The sequence below is a fragment of the Stigmatopora argus genome, chromosome 8 (assembly GCF_051989625.1).
Source record: "Stigmatopora argus isolate UIUO_Sarg chromosome 8, RoL_Sarg_1.0, whole genome shotgun sequence".
Classification (NCBI taxonomy): Eukaryota; Metazoa; Chordata; class Actinopteri; order Syngnathiformes; family Syngnathidae; genus Stigmatopora; species Stigmatopora argus.
The window spans coordinates 8,137,508-8,164,676 of NC_135394.1; the positions used below are offsets into that span (position 1 = coordinate 8,137,508).

Consider the following 27,169-nt stretch of genomic DNA (forward strand, 5'->3'; position numbering starts at 1 on the left):
ATCCAGCCAATCGCACAGATCGACAAAAAGACTCTCTCTATAACTGAAAATTATTTGTGTCAGCTCTGCCACTGAGAAGGTGATGGCTGCGTAAATTAGTGTCTGTATAGATAATACATTTGATCCTGATTAGCCTAGGGGAAGCGTCAGCATTTTTGGGAGGAATGCTGACATCAAGCAGAACATCCTCTCAGTGTACTCGAGAAGTTTTTGTATGTGCAAGTCATTTGTGGATGTAAGACAACAACTTAACGAGTGCTTGAGTGTGTGTTACTTAAATGTGCATTGTGTAGTTATGCTATGTGGCATTTGTGCATGTTTGTGTGTGTATACATAAATGTGGGTTACCCGATGGTCTCTAAGGAGAGGTGCTGAATAACAGGCCCTTTCTGACAGGCCGGGACGCTGAGAGCTGTCAGCCCCCTTGCAAGGCCGAGGATGAGGTGTGGAGAAAAAAAATTGTGTGGGAGAAAGGATGGTTGTTGTGTTTGGACAAATAGGAGACCGGCGTCGAGATTCTCCTCCAGTGAGAAGAAACAGTCCAAATCTCTGGACAGTTACCAGAGCGCTACCTCGCAAAGATTTCCTGTCAGATGATGTCTATAAGAGGAGTAAGCTCATCGATAGCAGAGCATTGAAAAGTGCAATCAAAGATTTGGGAGGGGGAAGTGTATGAGCGTGTGTGTGTGTGCGTGGGTGTAAGTGTGTGTGTTTGTGTGTGTGTGTGTTTGGACAAAAAAAACACTTGGTTAAACTGTACTTCTGAAAGACAACAAAATGATTAAGGTCATCTCTTTTTGCACGTTCACGTGCTGTCATGCTTTGTATATAATAAAGTCAGCTAAAGTAGAAGGAAGATGAAGCAATTCAAAGAAGGAAAGGGATGTCTAGGATTTCTGCGATAAGATGTGACTTTATTTGAATTTAACTTGGGGTTTGGGGCGGAATACTTTCCATTTCAGTCGTTTTCAATATGGATTCATAAGACATATATCCAAAGGGAAATTTTAAACAGAACAAGCAAAAGCAGCAGAATATTTTCAAGTCCAGATGTATAGGAATTATAAATTGGCATGAGCAGATCTAAAGATAAAACATCCCATTGCTGTATATTTTTTTAGGGCGTCCATTTAATGGGGATTTCCGCTACAGCTGTTGATGTGGCAGAGGGCATCATGGCCACTGCTTTTTATCAATGATATATGTTCAAATTTTAATTTTACAATTGTAATATTATAATCATTTTTGTCAGAAGTGCTTGCATGTACAATAATATATGCAATTATAAAAATAATGATAATTGGGTTTAGGTTCCCATACCTGTCAACCTCTGCCGATAACTGCCCTTATAAATGATTATGATTCCCCTTACAAACCCCCCAAAAACCTTACAAACACCGTACGACTCGTATGGTGTTTGTAAGGTTTTGGGGGGGTTTGTAAGGGGAATCATAATCATTTATAAGGGCAGTTATCGGCAGAGGTTGACAGGTATGGGTTCCCTTTACACACAAATCAAGTTTTATTTTAATTTAAATTATGCAAATGTTAAAGTCTCAAATATCATATACATATAGCACAAATTATTGCTGGTAATGGTCTGTGGTGACACTTGCATTTTAATTGACATATTAGTACTTCGAACATAAATGACTGTAAAAAGGCACAAATTCAAAGAAGCAAAGAATGATTGTATCAATTGCTTAAATTCAAATGTCAACATTACCATACATTGCCAATTAGGGTTTTTACCTCCAGTTTTAGAATGTGGAATTCTTACAAGGTAAATGGTCCACTTTTAGATTTGTAATGGAGTACAAATATCACTGCAATATTGTTAAATGAGATAAAGAGTGCATCAGTGAGATCAGATTGAATTTATTTTGAGTGGGTGTAGTCAGTCATTTGTCAGCTTCCCGCCAAGTCTGCACGGACAAATGCGTTTCATCTAATTACCCACGGTTGCACCAGAACATGTGTTTCTGTGTATGCGAATAGACCACATTTGGTTGCTCTGGCATATTGTGTTCATTGGCAGGAGGAGGCAACTTGCAGATCACATAAAACTTGATTAATTTGCAGAGGAGTTAATCTGATTTGGAGATTAAGTAGTAGAGCCTCCATTTTGACAGTGTACTTTCACCCTTGACCTCATCAGATTTGCTCCTTAAGTATGAGTGATGCTTCAACATCTTACTGTGGTTTAAGTCATCTTGTGATTGAAATATTTGATTTAAAATATAAACAAAATAATTTTATTTTATAATGCTATGGGAAATAGTGATGAATTTCAAATTACGTTTTTAAATAGGGCAGGTTCAGACTTAACCCTTGACCCAAATGAGCACAATTGCGAAAAGATAAATAAGTGGAACTTAAAATGACATGTTTTCAAGGGTCTCCATTTCAAAACTAACAACAATCAACACACTAACTGGTATTTTTGAATGCCTGCAATTTTGGCATAAGAGTTAGATAATCCTCACTCTGTGTGGAAATCTGTCTCTTACTATCAAATTATTTAAGGAGGCTAATTCAATTTAGCCTGGCTTGCCTGTGGATATGTTTATTTGGGGCTCATTGTTAGACTGCAGGCTTTGGCGCACTCTCACCTCTCTGGTAAATGCGAGGATGTAGTGTAGACTTCCTCAGCACCGCCATCATTTTCCTCCCACGGTATCTCTCTTTAATAAGTGCACGGAAATGAAAGAGGGCTTGATGCATTATGAATTTATTTCTACATATCATGTTCAAGCCCCAGTTCCCATTTCATCAGTTTTACAAGCGCATCATGGCGGAGTCTAAATTTTTTTTTACGCACCAAATCTCTTGTGTCAAATCCATTCTGTTTCAAGTTCCCACAAAGGCACAATGGACAGGGGGCCTGGCTAAAATGTCTTGTCAAAACACTAACACCCCCATTTCTCCAACTAAACTTTATTGCAATACAGTGATCCCTCGCTATAACGCGGTTTACTTTTCATGGTTCCGCTACTTCAGGGATTTGCATCGTGCATTGTCATGCATTCCTATTGGCTAAAAAGTCACTCCGCTTCTTCTCTATCTGTGCGTCAATAACGTTGCAGTTTAATTTGTACATGTACGTAAAACAGCTTGCCAAATTTACATTTCGTACGTACAAATTCTCTTGCAATGTTGAGTTTCTCTAAAACCCATAATGTTGACAAATTGCTCTGAACTGACAAAAGCACCTGTGGCAGGGCCCCTCTTTTTGGAATGTACCCCCGTGAAAAACAAGGGTATACTGTATACTTTTTTGTAGAAAATATGATGAATTATTTTGTAATCAGATTAAATAACAGGATCTAATGACCGAAATTAGCTGTAATTATTCTTGATATGCAACAGTGTTTGTGCCAAAAAGCTTACGTTATTAATTTCAAAGGATATAAGTAGATTACTGATTCTAAAAGCATGCACGCACATGAATATTAACCATTAGAAAATGGAGTTAATATTTTATAACAAAAACATTTATAGAAAGATGACAAAAATTGAACAGAGCTAAACTGAGTTCTGAGATTAGGGGTTCTGACCATCCACTAGTTATGATTGTGTGTGTGGATGGTTGTTCATCTCCTGGTGCCCCGCGACTGTCTGGCAAACAAATGGGGTGTCCTTCGTCTGAGCATTGTTGGGTGGGATAGGCTCTAGGACCCCCCCCTCCCAAGACGTAAGCGGTATTGAAAATGAATGAATGTGTGATAAATGTGTGTTTTGAGCACTTTTTGAAGTAGTAAAACACAATTATGATCAACCAGAAATCATATGATGGGGGAGTGCCAATCTGGATGGAAAAAATATGGTACCTGCATGAGCTGTAGCATTGATGTTGAGTTATGAAGAAATGTCTAAAAAAGCATCATCCAGGTGTGTTGCTGACTTTTCAACAATTTAAGCCTCTTTAATGTGGGACACCACTGTTTCTCCACAAAAGCTATAAAAGACAGTGACAAGGAATGTCTGCTGCCATGTCTTCTTGTAACGCACTACAATGTTATCATCCGGCCACAGTTTTTCCCAACATTTGAAGAAAATCACAGTCCGATCTTTGACAGCATGCTGGGCTATGAGGCAGCTGTTAGGAGTCTCACCACCTGGTAAGTGCTTTGAAGAACACTTTGAGGATTAAATTATTCATTTAGGATGGCAACATTTTTCGAGCTTGCTTGAATCCATGGAGAGGATTTTACATGCTGCCTTTTAGCTCTTCCCAAAGATATATTTTTCTGCATAACCTCTCTTCACGTCACCTAAATTTGATAGTAATTGTTTTGTAGACCACACCAGTAAATTTTAATGGAATATTTCCCACTTTTAAACACAATAATATTAGGCTATGCGTACCGCTCTTATCTAAACAGCTAATTCTATGCAGCGTGGAAAGTGAAGCGAGAGTAGATCAATAGATTCTCAGTGCGATAAAGGTGCTTGTGAAATGTAATGAAATATATTCATTGCCATTTGCCTCATGTCTGCTAGCGGAGCCAGCTCTTGGTATTAAAAAAAAAAGCGTGTTCAACATGCAGCTCAAAAGCCTTCACTAAAATAGCAGTAAGATCCTCTGCTTGAAAGAGAGTGAAAAATGGAAAAGTCTATTTGACTTCAGCTTTGGAGATAAAGTACTGGTTTGTGACTTTAAATAAAATTTTTAAAAAGCAATTTAGATTTTATTAAAAATATGGGTGATTGACAGGAAATTAAAGTGGGCCTGGACTGGACTGGCTGTCAGGCAGATCTGAGGGATGGAAAACTATTATTCTGATGCTGAATATGTTTGCTTGTTTGAAAGTCTCCCCGCCACTGATTTTTAATTTCCTTGTCAGACGCATTTGCTTACGACCACAATTGTACATTTTACAATATGCAGAGTATATATTTCCCGAAATGTACTTCCCTCAGTTCACACTTTAAAGAGTGTGGTTTGTGCAGCATTGGGCTTGAGCAGGCAGATTCCATTTTTACTATTCAAAATATCTCCTGTCATTCCCTTTAAATGTCGCTCCATTCTGTATATCATCCTGGAAATTCTAACTTGGTTCAAAAGTGTCTACCAAATAACCAAATTGGTGTAACAAGGAGGAAATTCCATTTCACACCCGAGCACAATTATGCCATCCACCAAAATACAGCCCAGTGAAGTCAATTATTATTCATAAACATCATACAATTGACATTGTTTCTATTATGGGACTGTGCCAATATGCTGTTGTTCTTAGTCAGAATCACATTCATGTGACTATGAGGCTGTTACAAGATGTGAGAGTAGTTATATTTATAGTATATGTTTTAAAACAAATTAAAAATACATGTAGATCGCACATCATAATCGAGTCCACCATCTGTGCAAAGACTTTAATCAACATCTCATTTAATGGAAGAATAGCTTTTACTATTCCAACAGAACTGAGTTTTATAAAAGCTTGCTTGACTTGTTTGGTGAAACTTTTGTTGTTAGTAGAACTTAGAAGAGAACATTGGTTGGTGCAAAAGTAAATACACCCCTAACAGAACTTGTTAAATGTAGTATTTTGTATGATATCCATGACTCCTTCGGGGTATTGAATGAACAAGTTGCATTCTCCAGTCTTAAATAATGCTCCTCAACTTTGTGACGCCAGACAGTTTCAGTAGGGTTCTGCTTTGTAAGCATGGGCCTATGCAAATACCAGCCTGGCTTTTTTTGTGCGTTGTCTTCATTAGAGGCTTCCAACATTGTACCCATGCATGTGTGTAGCAAATATCATGTGATGGGAAACGTTCACCCAAGTTTTGCTTTCGAATTTATGAGCCAACCGCAAAAAACTTGCATCACATTTTCTTCTACCTTTCTGATCAGGTGGCCTAGATGGCCAACAGGGACGACAATATTTCCATCTCTTTTAAATGTATGCGCCGCTTTTGCTACATAGTTTTGACTAACTAGAAGAGATTTAGTGATTTCTTTGAAGCCCTCTCGCTTTCAGTCTAAAGACATTATTTTCTTCCCAAGATATTGAGTCATTTCTCATCCATGTGGCGCCATTAGGTGTGTTGTGTTTCCTAATTAGTCAACGCCACTTTTATAGTCGGCTGTCTTCCCGACACTTGTGTAGTAATTATCTGTGATTGAAATCTTGTTTTGTGAATTTTGTGTACTTTTTCTCCAAATGCTTTCATAGGGGTCTAATCATTTCTGCCCGCTGATAATTACACACTTGTTAAAACAATTTCTTTTTTGTAAGTGCACATTAACTAATCTTGCTACGAATCATTGGCCTTCAGTTGTGGTGTTATTTTGCAGTGGTTTGCTGATTAAAATGTTTCTGAAAGGAGAACAGACATTTTCTAAACTATCAGTTGAGTCGTACTGAAATATCATGTTCAGTGTATTTGGAAAACAGTATACTGTATTTTAATAACCATATACAGTGAAAAGCCTTTTTTTCTTCACCATTTTCTATATTCAAAGAAAATGAAGTAACATGCATCAAGATTTTAATTTAGCTGATGACCTGTAATGCGAAAGACCACTACCCACTGCTGTTAATTTTCCACATACCCTAGATTTATCATACTCTCTCGAATCCAGCTCTAGGCTACGTATGTTTGGCACAGAGTAATTATGTGGTATATTTAGACATATTGACTGATTCCAGAAACAAAATGAGCAGAGGAAGATCGAGTCCCAGCATGCCAAGATTTAATGCAACTGTCAAAAAACAAAAGAAACATATGCTATGGTTGAGTTAGTTTATACTATAAGCTGAGATGCTCTTGGGAGTCGTGGACAGGTCTCCACTTGGGCTAATTATGTCATACTGTCATAAATGGCTCAGAGTCGATGTGCACCTCTTGGTTGATCTAAGTGAATCGTGAGTTTAGTGTGATGGTTTATCTGCCAACAACTCTTCCAGAGTTAGATGAAAGCGGAAGGACAATAAATTTACATAGCCCTGCAAAGTTTCCAGTTTGGGAGGAAATACTTCATTCTACTTGTCATATCAGTAGACAGTATGGACAAATAAGTATTTGTTTCCATCAGTGTGGAACCAGTCTGAGAAACAAACTTTTTTGTTTCAATGTGACTGCAAAATTGTTGTTTTTCACATCAAGAAGTGATGTTTTGTCTATTATAATGTTGTATACCTCAGATTTCAAGATTTCCATTTTTCATGCACTATGAAATATGATGCGGTGGCAATACTTTCTGTATCACTTGCATGGTACAATAAATGATGATAATCAGTGTAGGTCTGTACCACTGAGTAGAACTTAATTTCATGGGCTATTATCTACTCCGATTGTAATTAATTTTGACAGATGTGACAAGGATTTGACGAGGACACCATTGATTTCAAATGGTGTCACTGATGTCAAATAGTCTTTCTCCCAATAACACATTTTGTGTTTCCCTGACTACAGTACTTACATGAACCCATTGGAAGTGTTACTAAAGTACAGACTGTCATCAATTACTACATCCAACATTACAAGTCAAATCTTTTTGGCTAAAGACCACCACAATGGGTTAGAAAATATATAATTTGCAGCAATTTGTATGCGAAATACCCCAAATTCAATTTAATAGCACAGCGATCGTATACATGGGTTATTTCATTTAACGCCTTTTGTGGTAGTGTTTAGAGCTAAAAAGATCAAATAAAATACTTATGTGGCCTCTTGATAGGTTGATATGACACTTAATTTTTAGCACAGTTATCGGCTACAAAGTTATTTACCCCTTGTTCTAACTTTTCTTTAAATGACTACATGAAGTCAACTACTATGTGAGGTAGTTAAATCGTTGTGTTTAAAATAAAATCACATTTGCAATTTTTTCTTTTGGTTGCAGTGTGACAATAAAATCTCCTAACAAGGGGAGTAATAATATGAGCTGGGAGTTGTTTCAGCAAACCAACACAATATAGAAGAACTGTGTTATCATTATAATTGACACAATTTTAGCTCTATTTTTCAGTGAACAGCCACAGAAATTAAATAGGACAAACATTTCATACTTTCTTTTTAGAATTTCAATGAGTTTTTTTCTGTTCACAGAAAAATCAATTAATTCATTAAAAAAAGAGTCAGCTCAGTGTTAACCTACCAAAAGACTCTTAATTACTTATTCATGCCATTTTCTGCACAGTTATCTTTGGGCTGCTCTTAAATCAGTCTGTAAACTGGCTCAGATTAGTTGACGGAGAGGGATTTTGCTGTGAATTGCAATGCTCAGCCACTATGATTCATGATGCACTTGTGGTAGTTAGACGTGAAATATAATATATAATATTGTGTATGTGTGTGTAAGAACTTTTTGGGAGGGTGGGGGGTCTTGTGCACCAAGAACAGAAGCTTCACCTTTAAAAGCAAATTTAAAATAAGACAGGGACAAGACATGGGGAACAAAGTAGAGAGATACAAGACTTAGTGTTACATTTGCTGTTCGTGTGCCTCATACACCCCATGACTCCAAGAAACAGTTTACTTTATTGAACGCAGCACGCAGCCAGGTCATTACTGACAACACTACTCGAAATGCTGCCTGCCACCTAAAAGATTTTGACTATTGGTAGGTTAACAAACACCGCAAAGGAAACAAAATAAAGTAAAACATTTTTGCATGTTGATTGAAGGCAAATCAGGGAAAACTTAGTTCTATACCACAATTCAATGATGTGTGTCAAAAGTTCCTCCGGGGTATGTCGATGGCACAGCTGATTGCTTCAATTGCAAACTCGACAGACAAACCATCTGCCACAATGACAAATTTTTGTAGCAGTCTGGGTTGAAATATTAACTGCAGAGATGAGTCGATTTTTAAGGTCCTGTCCATTTATCTTGCGTCTTCACGACAAATGTTCAAGGCATTCCTCATTGTGGTGTTGTTCTTAAGCTCGGCTCCAAAGATTGAGTACTAAATACACGCATGTATATTCATGATCACTCATGAAAAATAATAGAGAAGTGTGGCCTCAAGGCACTGTAGGCTTCTCGCATGACATTAGACTCTAGTGTGTGGCTCAATGAGGCATGCACACGTTCGATGGAGACTGCGTCAGAACTACTAGACAAACTGTGACTACTTGTTGCTATACTTCAAGGGATCACGGAGAGCAATTTTGGGCAAATACATTTAGTCTTGTGGGGTACTTTAAGGCATCCACCTATGTGGACTGGATTTTAATGCGAATTCATGAATTCCCATCTTTTAGTCTTTCAGCGTACATGCATAGGCAATTCCCAAAGGGGGGTTCTGCTCTCCATCCAAACAGGATGGTGAAGCTTTTTGCTATCTCAAAGAAAGGAGGCCTGATGGGAGGTCAGCCCCAAGCTGTTGACAGTGCTCACTGCTTGCGGGCAGTTCTGTGCAGAAGCTCATTATCACAGGCTCTTCTTGGACGAAAGTGGGCTTCTTTGGGAAGCAGCTGTAGGTGCTAAGGGTGCAAAGGCAGAAGGAAAGAGTAGATAAAGTGGGACTTGCTTTATGGTCCACTGCAGTGAAGCTCAAGGGCCAGTTACACTATTATGGTCTGCTATTGTGTTGGACAATATGTTCTCTTGAAAGTTTAACCATTATTTGAGATTTGTTACAGTGTGTACAGTATGGTATCCTCTGCTTTCAGTGTTCCAACATTTTGCAAAGTTGACCAATTTATTCTTTTCTGGTCTTCATCATCATGATCTAGACAACTACATCATGATGATGGAGAAAAAGAGAAAACACTCACCCAAAAAAACGTCTTTTTTTTTTTAGGATTATCAAATGTTTTTGTTACAAGCTAAAGTGGTTAAACATGAATCAGCATTTTTGTTCTCGGTGAATAACTTCTAATGTCAACTTGTTTTTAGTATGAGTTTGTTAAAATGCCACTTTCTTTACATTCACGCTACGAGTAACATAATATGAAATTTGAGATAAGGGTTGCAGTGGGAAAAGAATCACAAATTGTGAAAGCCTTTTGTCTATTATTTTTCGGAAGCCTGTTGAAATGTACAGTCAAAATCTACAACTCGTGTTAGGTTTCATGTCTGTCACACTCTATCAGTGACCGGGGCTAATGAGATGCTGCATTCAAGCTGAGGTTCAAGCTGGAAACGTACTGTTAGAATCTAGGGAATTCCAAAAATCTAGCATCTGGTGCACAACAGAAGAGTCTCTGTGGCATAGCGGTCATTAACTTCTGGGACTTACTGAGATATGATACCCTGTTGAGAAAGGTTTCTGCACTGATGAGAGTGCTTTTTGCAACTTCACCAATCTTGTGCCCAGCGGAAGCAATCCATGTCAGCAAATGAGCTGGGAATGTCTTTCTGTTAATATACGTATGTATGTGCTGGATATTATGAGGACAGGTGATCGTATTTATGCTGTCATAATATTATGTGTACCTCTTTATGCTTACACATGGAATTTAGTCTTTCACAGCATTCACATTTTTCATGGGCCCTCAGAAGGCAAAAGTCTATCAGTACTCTATAGATTGTGAATTCCAAACTGTCTCTTTTGCTGAACCTTGTTGGGCAGTGCTCCACTGCAGAGTAAACAGTGATCAAAATAATCAATTGTGGTCCATGCTTGGTCTGGTGGTTAATTCTAAAATATTTGTTCCGGGCGAATTATATCGATCTGAAACGTCAAGGTCCATCCCCCAAAAAAATCTAACTAGTGATCAAATAGCTTGGTACTTTTTATAGCCAGTATTTGGACACTGTTGGGGTGCAGCCCACACCAGCATTTGCCTTTTGACTCAAAACAGAGATTGAGCAAATAAAATGTCTCAAAAGAAGCATTGCGGGCCAGAAAATACTCAGCCTTGTTTGAGATTTGATAGTCGAGTTGCTCAGTCATTGAACTACTGCTGCTAATCAATAGGGATCTTTAATAGCAATTTCCAGGCCTCCCGTTGCTTATTGATTTCAGTCTGCAAACATTTCACTTTGATCATTTTGACATGAGTCCTATGGCACACTTCCTGTGGTTTTTACTCACCACAAGCTTGCAATTGATCTTCAGAATGCAACCTAGTAGTGACCTCGACTACACCCATTGACTAGTCTTGGACAGATACAGGATCATGAGACCTTCCTATTATCACATCTGTTTTCACTGTAACATTATTGGACATTTATACCCAGACACCAAAAGGATACCCTCAATAGTGTCTAGCTTTTCCAGGTCCCCCAAAATACATGTGGACTCAATTGACAATCTTCCATACAATCTTTAGCTTTCTTGTGCAAATACATTTGTTTTTTTCTGGTTTTGTTTAAGATCAAAGGAAGCTTTTGGCATATTCACAGCCTCCTCTTGTACAATAAAGGGTTTTTTATGCTCAGTGTTAGATATGCATATTAAGATAGGGCTTTTTGGTTATTTATGTTTATCAATGTTGTGGAAAATGATAGGTACTGGCCAAATTCAGGATTGGTGAGAGTCGCAATTAGAATTCAAAAATGGCAGATACAAATTAAATATTGTACAAGGCTGCATTCAGACTGCAGTTATCCAAGTCCATATATACACATATCCAATGTCATTTTCTACTGACTATTTGGAGTAATAATTCAGATTCTAGTGTTTACTGAGCATTTGAAAAAGCCCACATTTAAATAACTGCTAGCCGGCACAATAGTGACAGCATGAATGTCAACATAAGAAAGTGAAATAGCCTGCTCATGTCTTCGCACTAACACACAAGGAGGCACTCATAAAAAGATTTTCTTGTCACTCAGATATATAGGTAGGTATCCTTACCATAACAAAAAAGATTCCTCGGAAAAAAGAAATCTATTTGGGACTGTCGGACAAGAGATGAAGATTTTCTCATTGTACATTTATTCTAACAAAAGTACCAAGAAAACTACTGCTGAGTTTGGTGATTATGAAAAGTTTCTTCAGCTATAGTATTCCTTCAGTGGGTGTGTGAGCCATTCACCTCACAATAGGATATGCTTTGGAGAAAAAAAAGATTTGTTCTCCGAATTCAGTCATCTGTTGAGTGTTTATGTCTCCCCGTGAGATAAGTTTGCTTCTTTAGGGACACTAGACACATTTCAAAGCAGAGAATTGAGAAGAATTCAAGTAAGTTTTTGAAAAGGTGCTATAAACAGTGACCTTTCAAAGACTGTTATCACAATTTTTTAAACATCTTGGGAGGCTCCTTTCAAACCCACTTGTATTCATACTAAATTGTGTAGCTTATGCCAGAGAACTATGAAGATGGGAATCAGTGTGTCATTATTGTACATAACCTTGGGCAGTGAATGACATGTGAGCATAAAAATCATTTGTTGCAGTAAGTTTAACTGTTCAATCGGCGGTTTGTCTTCATCAATTAGAGTTTGGTTGGTACAAATCCAGCATTGCCTTCCCGAAACCTATTTTATAGTGCTGTTGTAGAGTAGTGCAAAAGTAGATGGCAGAATTGATTGGATCCGTAGCAAGCCGAGTGCCAGTCCCCTGGAAGAGGAAATAACTCAAACTATGTAAAGTGTAAATACGCAAGACTTTATAATCTTTGAACAATCACTTCTCTAGTCAATCAGCTGTACCTGCCGTATTTCATTTAATTTTGCCTTTATTTATATAACAATCACAGCACAACCGAATGGAGAGTTATGGAATATCATCATGTGATATATTGTTGCAATAAGTCCTAATCACGAGAAAATCACTTTCAATTAGGTTCTGTTAGAAAATTTGACACACATCATTTCATCCTCATCTAATTCGGCATCAGATTATGTTTAATGTGCATGGTTTCAAGGAGCGAATGTGACAGCTTTAAGTTCTTAATGCAGTTAGAGTGATTTCTGCTCACGCTGTGTTTAGGATGGAGCAAAAAGCACCCTGCTTTGCTGTCCGCATCAAAGCTGAATGACCTAAGACAAAAAAAATTGTAATACAAATTTTGATTTAATAATTAATTTAACCAAAATAGTTCTCAGGATAACCTCGGGAATATGTCTTTGATAATGTACTTAACATAAATAAGGCTGCGTTGACATTGGCACATGTTTAGCAGCATTAAGTATGATGCATAATCTCTCTAATGCTATTAACACTATGGAAAAAATATACCCACCCATTTCATATATTGTTCATCCTCTCTAGGGTGACAGATGAGCTGTAGTCTATCTTAAATTTGCCCGAGAGTAAGGGTTGCCCCTTGTCTGATTTCTCAATCTGCTGGGCTCATACTGACGTCCGACCAGTAACATGCAGGAATAATATTTTACTGTGCAGTGTTATGACGCACAAGTAATAGAATGAACATGACATCTAATTTTATTACCATGCTACAAACAACTCCTGTCGTAAAACTAAATACGACACTTCCAGGGTTAGCTTTCTTCAAACACATTGACATCATCTAATGTAAAAGAAATGTCTTTGTTGTGTAAATTTTTAGCTACAAGCTATGGATATATTAGCCTGCCACTGCAAAAGGCTGTTTTTCTATCCTTGCAAAAATTCTAATTACGGCGCTCCTGATCCAAGACCTTATTAGCATTATACTCATTTAACCCTGCATAAGAACACACAGTGATACGACAAGTGAGACTTAATCATTGTGCCTGGCTGCTGTATCACTCACCAAGATCATCATACACACGCAGACAGTAAGACTTTATTATAAAACATTAATTTGGAACATTAAAGCAATAGAAAACACTTTGTTTCAACACTGATCAACAGCTTAACATCTGGGCTTCATATTGCAAGCAATGAGATGTTAATTTCTACCCAGCATCCACCAGTAGCAACATTCCATGTGTCACAGAATATTAGGGCACAATTAATGAATAAAATATCCTACTTGTGTTAAATATTAAGCAACTTGGGGACTGAAGACAAAATGAGAAGTTACACAAGGTCTGATGATTATTAACATTGCTGTGACATTAGCACGCCTGGGCTTGAAGAAGTGTGTCTTGTGGAGTGCTATTTGCAACTTTATGAGTACAGTGATGGACCATGTCATTAGCCTCTCAATTAGCAGTAATTAATGTAGAAAATTTATGATGCTTTTGATTAATTGTTGGGACAACTGTAGTCAGCTATTTAAATCAACTCAATTCAAAGCTCATCTAGTGAGCCAGTGTAACAATATGCAGGATTGCATCATTATCCTCTATACCACAGTAATTAATATTATATATATTATTCAGAGAGAGAGATGACAAAATTGAGCTACTAGAAAAATAATAAAATAAAGTTGCCACGATGGAGAAAACCTACAAACAACAAATGTTCCCAACATTCACACCTCTAAAATTTCTATGATGATAGCTTTTGGCTGATAGTAATAGGTGAAAAAGAGGTGTGAACGCCACAACACATTTGAACTGGAACTGTCCTTAAAAGCATCATCACAAAATGGTATTCTACTTAATGACTTTCGTTGAATTACCTCAAAAGTGCCATCCAATCATTTTCTGTACCACTTATCCTGTTGAGAGGGTTACAAAGAGCTGAGCCCACCCCTTCTAGTACTTCACACCATCTGAATGTACGGGGGAAACAGACGATAGTTTGAAGTGGGCTCTAATGTTAAAATTTTACTTAAATCTCAGTTAACTTTTGGATGCTCTTGAGTATGTAGAAAAGAAATAAGTTGAATCCTAGCAAATTTCTCGAGCCATTTAGTATTCGTTATTTTGCAGTTTTTTACTAATGTTCTTCAAAGCAAAATACATTAATAAATATTTTCGGAATACTTTTTTATACATGCAATCACCTTTTGGAGCGTCATATTGGATAAATTTTTCATTCATCTTCTCAGCATCTTATCCTCACGAGGATTGCAGGGCAGGGTTGGTGTTCATTGCGACTAGTAATTATTTTCTTGATGGATGCTTTAACTGGATCTTGTACTGATCCAACTACATTTGTCAAACATAACCAATTAAGGCAACATTGCAATTCTCCACTTTTTTAAACTACTGAGCAGACAAATTTGAACAAATTGATGCATCATGTATTCTTCTGAGCAGCTGTTCCTGGTGTTCTATGTGTTCTTGAGAGTTTGCAGCCCCCATCCTTTCATCTTGAACAAGTTATTAAGTGGACTCACCCGAAGGATTTCTCAACTACATAACTTTACAAAAGAAACAAAAACACGCTGCCTTCTTGTATCACAGTAAGGAGCTACACTTTTTCAGTAGTTTTAACCTCCTTCAAAGGATGTGAAATGGATATGGGGTGGTTAGGGGCTCACTGAGTTCTCAGCTAACAATTTCTTATCCATAAAAAGTACCCTGCTTTTAAGCCACCCGGATGAATCCCAATGACTTTTTAAAAAGAGGGGGAAAAAATAACCAGGAATAATTTGTCGCTCCAGTCTGGCTATACGATGGGGTTCCTGTATTTGTCAATGTCAGCCATGTAGAATGAGGATAGGAGAGAGTGGGAGAAACAAAGGGGGGAGGGTTGTGCGAAGAAAACGCTGAAGTATGTGATTAAGAATAATGAGTAAAAAATTGCATAAAGCCTTCTCCCAAATCACATATCAACTCCACGGTTGGCATTATCCCTGAAGCATCTCATCAGTCCTGGACCAAGTCCCTGTCGCTTTTAGAAGGACATGCACACACACATCTTCACACATACACACCCACACACCCACACACCCACACACCCACACACACACACACACACACACACATACATGTAGCAGTCCATTAGCAGTAAATACGAGCCAACATCCAGTTTTTCCCTCCTTCTGGTCTCCCTGCTCACTCCCCAGACATTCATCAGTCTCTCACTTCATCCGTACTGTCTGAAGGAAACAAAAGGATTTCAAGTCAATTTTCATATAAACACAGAGACCCATCATCCGTGGTAGATTCTTAACAATGGCAGGCCTGCCCGTTATCTCCTAACCACTGTTTGGAGATGCATGAGTAGCGGAATATTCAATGCTTAGCAATTAGATGAATGTATTTGTTTATTTTACTTTGACTTTGTTACCTCTCTCAATAATACAACATGGAAATGTTATGCGGGTCTAACACACCTCATATTCACTTTAAACAGTTTTCACTGAACAGGCCCCCTTCCAATAACATTTGGAATTGTTTCAAGTGATTCCAGCTTATTTCTTCTTAGTTAAATTTTTATTTTTTTCACTTTCTTGCTTGTGCAAATATAAAAAAATTTACATTGACATTATGATGTCCATTTATATCTTGTCTTCAACTAGTCTATCCTGCTGTCTGTGAACACAGTATCTACCCAGAAACTACTATTTTAGACCTACTTTTTCGACTAAAATGCATTTCCTCAAATTACCAATTTATAGATTTTCTTCTCCGTCTTCTTGCCTCTATCAACTTGATTGAAATCAATAACATTATGAAATTATTTTCAAAAGGTGAGACTTCTTTAAAAATAGGGTTTGTGCACGTGTGTTTCGGAAGACAAATAGTCATAGCTGCAATCCCTAACGCAGTGTAACCAAGCAGCATCCCACCACACAAAGGCCTGTCTGGGGAACCTAGACTCTCAGTTGTGTGTCTTACATGAGCAGTCCGGTAAAATTAGTTGATGATTGATGCTACACCAGGGGAAATGCCGTGATAATTTTTCACTCCCTGACTAACTTCTTAGTCAATATTGTCTTCAAATAGAAAACCAAACAGTAGTCCCTGTGCAATATATTGTAGCTAAAGAGAAGCGAAAGTCAAGGGTTGCCAGTTGCCCTTATCTCTATTGCTCCCAACAGGCCAACCTTGTCAATGTATGTAGCTTCAAGCCATGCTTTAGCTGTCTCTCATATTAAGAACACAATCATAAATACAGGCTCTGAGGAGAGAGAAAATCTATATTTTATTTTATACATTTATTTTATCTATATAGAAGAAATTAGTACTGTTGTATTACTACGTTTAATGTAATTGATGTGTTGTTGAACTCTGATATTATTTGCTTTCGCCAACAGAAGAACATAATTGAAAATGAACAACATTCTCTAATGGCAAGACATAATTTTTAAAAGTGTTGAATGAAAATTCATATAGTATTTGTTGAGAAAAAAACCAACTTCACACGAGAAAACATGGTCACTACTTAAAGTAAATGAGTTGCTAAGACTAACAGTTAATTGTTACTTTTGCGTTATTTTTGTTTCACATTTTTTAGGCATTATCTACATACGTAATTTTCCAAATTATTATTTATATTAATAACAATTGTTATTCTGAAATTTCCTTTTTTCTAAATTTGTAATAAAAATCAGCTGCTTTACATCAATTCAGCAGCAATTGCGAACACATCCGCTTTTATCGGTATTCTGCACGAGTCCAGTGCTGTATGTATTTATTAAAGTGAATTATCTGTGATAATCATTCTAATGGAGGTTTGGCTGATGTTAGCTGCTTCCTGCTGGGTGCTAATGTCTAATTACACCAAAGCCCATCACGATGGGGAAGGGTGCCCTGCAGCTCTTAAACTGCAAGTTCTTCTATGCCGCTCCATCCTTGTCTAATCACACGGCTGCCTGTCACACGCATATCATGGCCAATGACGAATAAAAAGTAGCTGATCAAAGCCGGCAGAAAGAACAGGATCAAAAAGAATGTGAGATGTGCAAAGGGGGAGAACATTCCAGGGAGATCATGTTATTTTTCCCAAGATGACCTTGATACCCTCAAGGTACTCTTTCCTGCTTCTGTGTGTTGATCATCCATATATGTATGTGCACATACATTGGGTTTTAAGAGTGGAGGGTGGTCCCAAGCGAATTCGATAAGATTTTTGGAGATGGATTCATAAAAAGATATCTAGGCACCTTGGGACCAAAAAAAAAATCTGTTTCCGTCCACAGAGAGGAAAACCTTAGCTTAGAAGCCTAAACAAGCAGCACCCACATTGATCAGCCATTCACATTTCTCTTTTGCGTCATACACCGTTAAATTTGATTTATAAATACCATCTATTGTCTTGTAAGAACACTGTATGTTTAGCACTCATAATACCCACATTTGTCATGTTTTCCCAAGTAATAATGTCCCACTGTATGCATCTATGCGTGTGGTCAAAATGCCATAATTAAGATTATTTAAAATAACCATTTTACAGTAAGGAAAAATGGCGCTGCATGAGTCAATAATATTTAATCATTCTAATTCAGCTCTAAAAAGCTAGATTGTATGTTTACACTGAATAAATTCATTCTCACAAGAGTCGTGGGGGGGGGCTGGACCCTAACCCAGCTAACTAAAGGCACTAGGCTGGGGACACCCTGAATCGATGGCTTGCCAATCAGCAGGGCATACACTTAATAGAAAATGTATTATTCTATTATTAATTTATAAAAATATTTTTTCATTGTATTTGTTGAAATATTGAAAATCAATCTCAATACATTATACAATAATACGTAAATCATGTCCAATTTTTTTTGCAATTTTAATCTGCTTTTCTTTTGTCTGCGGATTTTTACCTGAGTCAAAATTTTCCCCCTCAAGGTAAATCATTACAGGAGCTTTGGTAGAGTGATTTCATGGCAGCGGATCGGAAAATGGCCCTTTGTTTCAACCGCATTTACATCGAGAAATGCTGATGGTTGCCAATAAGAAATGTGGCACGGTCGACGGGAATGTTACTCTGCCACTCGTCCTTCACTGACGCTTGATATGGTACATGCACAACCGTGCATAATGCACTAATGGTGCTTTCTCCTAAGTGTCAGAGAAGCTGCAGGTAAAGTGTTTTCTTTTCAGACAACTTTGATGCTGCACCGCCAGTGCACATTATTTTCGCTGACGCCAGTATCCTTGACAACAATACAATAGCAGTGCATAAATTGAATATCTTTGCTGGCTAGCCTCGGAAAGTTATTAAAGAAACAGTTGCTTTTTGAGAGTAAAGTGCCATGAGTAAGATGAGTATATTTCTAATGTCAATATATAAATGGTTTTAAATTGTGTTTTCTATAATTCAAATAATTATAGTATTCGTAGTGATTTTTATTTCATGCCGACGGGCCTATAAGGATTACTTATTGCGGAGGAACAAGCATTACAACAACAGGCTGATAAAAAAACAGGCTGTTAGTAACAATATCAAATTGAATTGAAGAATGCCGAATTCAAAGTGTAGATAAAACAATAGTAATACAAATCATACAGTTCAAAATTTCCACTTTCAAACATGAATAAAACATTGGATAGATTTCATATATAAATTACTTTTTAGGGAGCTGGTGATAAAGCTTTTTGTATATGAGACATAAAAACCTATAAAAATATATTGTAATGTAGTCTTTTTTTATCAAATATCACTGTTAGGATATTATGCAGCAAAATGTTTCATTGCATGAGACTATGATATAACCGTATAACAGTTGGAGATGATTCGAACCTATTTTATAAGATCCATTTCTGTATTCCGTCTGTAACAACTGTCTTGACATGTTTAGCCTTGCCAAAATGTAACTTTTGAAATTACTTAAACACTGGCATAAAGTGGCATCAGTATTTCGAGTTAATTGTTATTTTCATTTAGACTCATCTCTAAGAGCTTTAGCAATAGTTTCTCCAACGTAATTTGTTCTTAAGGGGCTAGAAAAGAATGCCATTGATGTGATAATTAAATGTTTTAAACATGGCCACAGGCATTTCCTTGCTCCATGAACGAAAAAGCACTCTGGGTGGCCACAAAATCAGCAAATTAGAAAGAGTATTTATTTATTCTGGGCTCCCCCTCCTCCTGTGAGTCCACAGCAGCAAAACTCCAATGGTGTGATGTTTCTCAATAGTTTCCACTCCGTGGTTCTCGTTGCAAATGACTCATCCCGAACAGCTAATCGCTTGTAACTTGGACGGAATGAGTGGACAAAGTCACACTTGCTTGCTCTTTACAGAAAAAGAAAATAACCATGACTGATTATTTTGCCTGGCGAAAGGTGATTCGCTTCAGACTGATTGGATTTTCGATGAACGGGGACCACATTGCTGGTTAATTTAAGATGAACTTTCTTTGGCTAAATTCAAAGATTAAAAGTTGAGTTTTGTCTACCTCCCTCTGCAGTCGGAGATGCTTTGGTAACATCGGCGCCATCAGTTTCGCGTCTGCCAAGTATTGCATGTCGCCAACTTGCTCCCAGTGACATCCCACTGTTCGGAGCATTGATTGGCAGGTCATGCAGCTAGTTCGAGCAGGAAATCAATAGCAGAGGACCTCCAGACCGTAGAGGGTGATTCTTGGAGGAACCGGCCCGCTGGACACTGCCAATCAGCAAGCACAAAATGTAAAGCCAGCCAGCCATGAACTCCCCCTATCTATCACCAGGCAGAAGCATCAGCTTGGATAGACGAATTTGTTTAGCAAGAACTTTCAAGAGAATGAGACATGGAGAGAAGTTTTGGAGAGATGAATTTGCATTTCTTATGTTCATTCATATGCTAAAACTCCAGCGAGATCCAGAACCTTTGGGATTTGGCTCTTTATCTTAACATGCACTAGTATCAGGTCTAACAGTCTAAGCATGACAGAGCAAGCTTATTAGCATCAAGTCAGTCATCTTCGACCAGTGAAAGACGCAGAAAGATACAAATGGAATATACACAGCTTTATTCACCCTCGAGCCTACTTAAAATATGGCCTGGGGGACCCTCGAGGCTGTGTGGGGTTGTTTTTGCCTTGTCCTTCTTGGTGAGGTGTTTCCCACTTTTTATAGTTTAGATGGTGTTTGCGAGACATTGAAATACATACTAAGGTGACACTAGTCACAATAAATCCTGAACATAGGATAAAATGAAACCTCAAAAGACAGGACTAACTGAATTCATTTTGACCTGAAAAAAAGCATTCTCCCAAAGAGAAAGCAGTTAATTAATATATAACACAAGTCTATGTATTCGGCAACTCAAATTCACCTACTTCGCGTGGAACGGCCTACGCTGGCTATTTGGGTTGGTGCAAAGGACCAAGGTTTGCTTCAGGTCACATTTCCAATGAAATCATGCTATTTCTTTCATTTTGTTAACTGTTAAAGCCAAGATCAGATTGCATGGTTCTCATTGTCCTCATTTGTCATTATTTTATCATCTGACCCACATGTGAACCTGTCCATACTAGCAGGAAATTTTCTGGATCTTGTCTGCTTTGAGAGAATAACTAAAAAAAGGAAATAAAATATATAATTAAGAAAAAATATTTCACTACTTCAACACATTTCCTCCTCTTTATTGTCTAGTCATGTATATTGTTAAGTTCACACCACCGACTAAATGTGTGGGCTAATATGCTGAGATCAATTTTTCCCAATCAAAAATGTCAACCTCCAAAAAGATTTGGTTAATTACCTCCTCTTTGGTTCGGACTTCACAGATCCGGGGGAAGCTGAGCCACAGAGAGACAGTGACTGTGCAACCATATCAATGTGTATTTAATTTTATTTTTTCCCCAAATCAGGTGTTCTTTTTTTTTTTTCATTAAAAAAAATCCTAATTTGCATGCTGCTTTTAGACATAAAACAGTTTTAGGGAAACCAAAGCTGTGGTTTATGACAAAGGGATGATTTGAAAAAGTTTGCGCATGTTGGTTTCCTTGTTAAATTCTCTGGTGTACCCTGCTGCTACAATTTTGCATTATTAGCAGGGCTCAGCTTTCTTGGTCAAATTAGGCTCTAGAAAAGTGAACCAAATTGTATTGCTCGGCATAAATGTGGCTTCAGAGTTAGGGTCATTACCATATAGTTATATAATGTAACCATCTAGTTACACCCCCCCCCCACACACACACACACAAACTACTTACCCCCAGAGGAAACAAAATAATAGGCTACTTGGATCTAGCAGATGATACAGTGACAACTATTTTAATAAAAACAATGTTAATTTCTCAATCACAATTCTTAATTAAAAAAAACATTTTCCAGTATATTAAACATTCCAAAATATTATCATACATTCCAGGATTATTTGAATTATATATACATAGTTGGAACCAATGTCCTTTTCGTTTTCTTTATTTTGTCCTATTAGTTGTGCAACTCTTCTATTGTTGGTTTATTTTTCCTTCTGTTTGTTTTCTTTCATTTTAAATAGTTTTTTTTTTACCTGACAGGGATTGCAGGGGAAAAGCAATCTTTGACTTCTTGCATATATTTACACATGCATGTTAAATAATATGCACTTTCCAATTATAATAAATAAAAAAGCACCATATTTTATTCTTTTTTTGCATTTATAACAGGGGTCACCAACTCCGCTATCCGCTTTTTCCATCTCTCCCTCCTCTACCACACCTGCAACAAATGATCAACTCATCAGCAAGCTGTCAAGAAAAAAAATCCTGATCATTTGATCCAGGTGTGTTGGAGGAGAAACACCTCTAACCTCTAATGTATGTATAATTTTTGTTATAGCTCTATTTGTACATTGTTTTAGAAGGCAGACATGATTTAGTGCAAACATTTTATCTAGCATTTGAACATGGCATTGTGATAAGGGGGAAACAAAACACCCACACATGGCAACCAAATGTAATATGATCACATTTCTAATATGAGGTTGGCATACCGAGCGAAGCAACATGGAAACAGGTAATGGCATATTCTGTCAGAAGCCTAAAATAAATGTAGCACATCAAGACAAAGCCAAACAACTTTCCTAATGCATGCACACATCAATGCACAAACAATGCCATACATATAATTAGAATCACTTCAACACCTATCTGCTGTCACTGACAATGGCTTTGTTTCATCACTTTAAAATGCGCAGTTATCTGGGCATGTTGCACTTTACATTTCAAAAATGGGCCTTGGTTAAATGGACTGGAATGTATGTCTTATTTGCACCTCTCACTTTATCTTCCAATGCTTGGTGGTTATTTATGTGATGAGCAACATTTGAAAGAACCAATTAATGTGGTTGATTTGGCCAGTTGGAAGACACAATGGTTACATTTTCCTCAAGTGCTGATTTGATGTTGACACATTGCAATGTTTTGGTACCCTCATTGTCCTCCCTGAAGCTGAAATTTAGTTTACACTCTGCTGCATAATTTTATGAACACGCCAAAGTGTATATTAAGTCTCCATTTGTGCAAAAAAATATCCATCTTAATTTTAGAGTACTCAGCTATTCTGTGTTTGGATGACAACTAAATAATGGTGCATCACAGAGATACACCATTGTACATGTGTTGATTGATGACAGTTTAAAGGCCACATATACTATTCTAACCTCAATTATATTTCTTTTTCATCATCTAAAGTTGTTATATGCAACTTAGTATGTTCCTAAAGCCTGAAGAATTCAACACTGGTCCTCCTTTTCTGTTTTGACAGGTCTTTTTGTTAAATGGGTTTGCTTTTTCTCATGCTATTTCCTGGCTGACTGATTGATATACTTACATGTTGGACCTATCCGGTACTGCAATTCACCAGGAAAAGATTGACATACCAGACTAGCTATTGGTGTGATAGCTTGGGGTTGCCCCAGCAACGTGGCAACGTATCATCTTATAGCAGAGGTCTCAAACCAATTCCACAAAGGGCCGCAGCGGGTGTGGGTTTTCATTCCAACAGCTTTAGCACAGACTGTTTAACCAATGAGGTTTCAGCTGTGAAACAAGCAGCTTCTGACTCTAATCAAATGATCACACTTGTAAGACACCAGATTGGTGAAAATGTATTCTTTTTTTTCAGATTGAATGAAAACCTGCACCCCCTGCGGCCTTTTGTGGAATTGGTTTCAGCCCCTTCATATATTAAAGGTAAATAACAGAAGTTAGTATTTTTCACCTCAGTTTTGCATATTTACCATTTATAAATACATGTATGCAAAATATATAGAGATTTTAGGTATTTTAGTAATTGCTTGGTGATTTTATTAAATGACATGTCCCATTATATAAGTCAAGAGTAAAGGATTGAGGATCGGAGTTGGTGACCCCTGGGCTGAAAGGTCAGTCAGGGTTTGATGACACTAACTGGCCACTGGCTGTGTTTTTTATGATTTTGGAACCTTATGTATACTTTAACTTGTTCAAATTTGGACCGTTTGGTCCATCTTACCTATTCCTCTGTAGTGTAAAGTTTACATGGCAAAATGTTGTCATTTTGCAGGGTCCGTAAAATCTGAGGACATTGTGTATTTGATGTTACAATCTCAAAATAACTGTAACATGTACTGATAAAAACGCATCTTGAATCAGACTGTTGGTAAATAGTTTGCTAACTTAATTGGTCATGTTTATTAATAAGGAAATCTGAAAGCATTGATTTTGATGTCACAAGCCTCTTACTGTTTGATAGCTGGCGCTCACGCTGTTTCCTGTGAGCGGAACTCTTGCTGTGTAGCAGTGATTGCAACATATCCTTCTGATTATTGTCACTGTTATTCGACGCTTTCTGATTGGACTTGTGTCGGCTGCAGGGTTGTGCAAGCTTCATGGGAATATGCAAAGTGCTTTGGCAAATAAACCATCCTGAACACAATGGAGCTGCCGCAGCTTTTGTGGGTATAATTTGAAACAAATGCTGGTTTGGTCTCAAAGGCAGTGGAAAACACATTAGCGATAGAAATGCCAGCATGTCTTTTCTCCCCAAGATAACGCTCTTGGAGCATTGTGGTTAAACCACAGAAGGTTTGCTATTTAACTTTTCTTGATACAGTAGCTCGGTTTGCTAAGGACTTAAAAATAGCCATGTATCCGAATAATTAGTCAATTTTTCTATTCATAAAAATACTTCTTTTTTTTCTTTTGCTCCCAATTCCTTAACAAAAAATAGCATATACTTTAATTTCCTAAATCTATTTGCTTTACATGTTACCTACTCTTTCATTCAAAGCTGCTATTCAGCTGTATTTTTAGGAATAAGTTCATTTCAGGGACTATGCAAAATCATCCTTGTCTGCCTCTCAAAGTTATTCCACCACTGCCGGAAATTCTTTGAGGATTACATGCTCACTGATGCTTCACGTTACACAAAGGCTTTAGTGGATATTTTCATTTGTGCGTGTTTTCATTTTTTCAGGACAAACCGGGGATTTCCTCCCATTGAGCTCTAATTTGACATTTATACATACAAAAGGCAAAAGGGATGTTGTGCCAGTTGTTTACATTATCAGGATCTGACAGCTGGATACTCTAGGTTCCATCATTACAATGACATCATCACCGACAGGTTCAGAACAATAAACCCTCATCTCATTTAACCTAAATACAAGGCTGATATTACAATCTGAAAGCAATTTAAGCCATTATCTTGAAGAAATCGACTTCCCCATCTACTACACTGCGACCCTCACATGAAACCGTAGGCCTATTTGTTAATAACGTTAGGGAGATGTCTTACAATAATGCAAACAAAAAACAGGATGTATGTTGAGTAGTGGATTGTTTAAATGCTCATCTAGCAGGAGGAAACATTTACAGGGATCTCAGCAAGGTTAATTGGCAGAGTTACGCTCAATGCTGTAAGCTATGTAATTACCTAGGTCCTTACTTTGCTAAGCAGTCTTTAGGAGTGGGTGTGCTGTTAAGATCACTGTTAGCATTATTCAAAAATGCATTTATTTAGAAGAAATTGTCCTTCTAGAGTTTGCAATATAAGGATAACATTAACAGTTAATTGGCACTTGAAATATTCCAGCTCACTGACAGTTTTATAACGAGGAGGCATCAAAATACACAAATCTGAGGTACAGAGTTAAATGTTTGTCTCACTAACATTACAAGTGGAATATTCCAAATCAAATGTATTTTACCATTTTATTGGATACATGGTTATTACATTTTTAATCATTCAAACGAGAACAAAAAACTTTGATCCGATTTGGTCGTACAAATCTTCAGCTCAATGGTGACAGTATAGATGATTTATTTGCATGTCATCCACTTTTGCTCTTTCTTTTTTTCTTTTCTGTAGTTGACAACATATGATTTTAACCATGTGTAGATTTCCTGCACCAACATTTGGTGTGACTAATACTATGAAGTTAAGCTTACTTTGACTGACTAATTGTTAATGCTATTCAGTATAGTCAGGTAGCATACGTATATTGTCCCCTTAAACCCTTTCCTAGTCAGTTACAATTGATAAATGCAAAATGAATAACCCCAAAGAGAATATTTCGAATTTCCTTGTGGTGTGGTAAAACTGTTCCAACTTTAAAAAGCAGTGAGGTTTGCTATTGTGTGTCCAAGCAACTGAACACAACAGGCAAAACAAACAAACAAAAAACAAAAAAATGCAGTCACGATCTTGGTTCAGGCTAAACATGTTAATCTACAATCTACACACTACTGTTTCATCAAAACTGTTTCCACATCTGAAAGTCATCACACATAGAAACAAACATCATCTATGTTATTTAATCCATGTATATTACCAAACAAATTGCGACCCTATTCCACTCCACTCCACTTATTGTTCTTTAAAAATGCATATATAGTGTTTCTTGCAAAAATGTCAGTAATGGAATGCATTCGGTGGCTTTAAGAGAAAAATATAGATTTTCCTAAGTAGCCATTTTTTTAGAATGCACCAACATTTTGTGCTGCAACCAAGAATTGTCTGCTGATATGAAATGGTGCCTGTGCTTTGTCAATCTATTGTTGATCTCTATACTGGAATAACAGACAAGAGTCTCATCCAATTAGTTTTCTATCTTAAAAATCCATCACCTTTCCCAAAGACTTGATATAAATGCCTTCAATTTTTTTTCCCATGTAGCTTCATATTACTAACTTTCTGGAAATTTGAGAAACATTCATCTGTTTGGATGAGGTCATTTTTATTTGTCTTTTATATGTCTGACTCCCAACAAAGCAATTTGATGTAATATTATTTGCACAGGCTTTTAGCTCCGTGAATGAGGAGTGTTTCCGTGCTAAACACACTTTGAGCTCTCTAGTAAAGATCCATCACTCACCGACCTGCTTCTGACATTAACTTTTTTGTCAATGCCAATGTCTCCAGTATGTCTGAAGCCTGAAAGTTTGGAGAGCTATTTTTTATTTGCATGCTTTTAAATCCCCCAATCCAAGTAATGGACCAAGCAATTAATGCAACCGCAAGGCCAAAAGTGGTGATTCGTCATATACTGGTGATGCATAATCATTATATGGAACGTGACGCTTTTAAATTTGATTGGTTGATGATCATATTTCTATATAGTCCTGCCTGGAATTTCCACTTCC

General features: G+C 37.3%; 1 protein-coding gene across 6 annotated transcripts in view; it reads left to right on the forward strand.

Moving 5' to 3' along the window:
- Nucleotides 1-27,169, forward strand: part of LOC144079403 (uncharacterized) — a 96,936-nt gene that overhangs the window by 26,365 nt on the left and 43,402 nt on the right. For 3 of the 6 annotated variants that reach the window (XR_013301511.1, XR_013301514.1, XM_077608150.1), the window contains exon 3: nt 23,670-23,737. The exons of 2 other annotated variants lie outside the window; for them this stretch is intronic. Coding sequence is in view for 2 of the 4 variants with exons in the window: in XM_077608150.1 (XP_077464276.1) it covers nt 23,675-23,737 (63 nt within the window). In the remaining 2 variants the exon portion in view is untranslated. Of the gene's footprint in view, nt 1-22,299; nt 22,361-23,669; nt 23,738-27,169 lie in introns of those variants that run through there. One more of the 6 variants, XM_077608152.1, reaches the window with a different exon arrangement.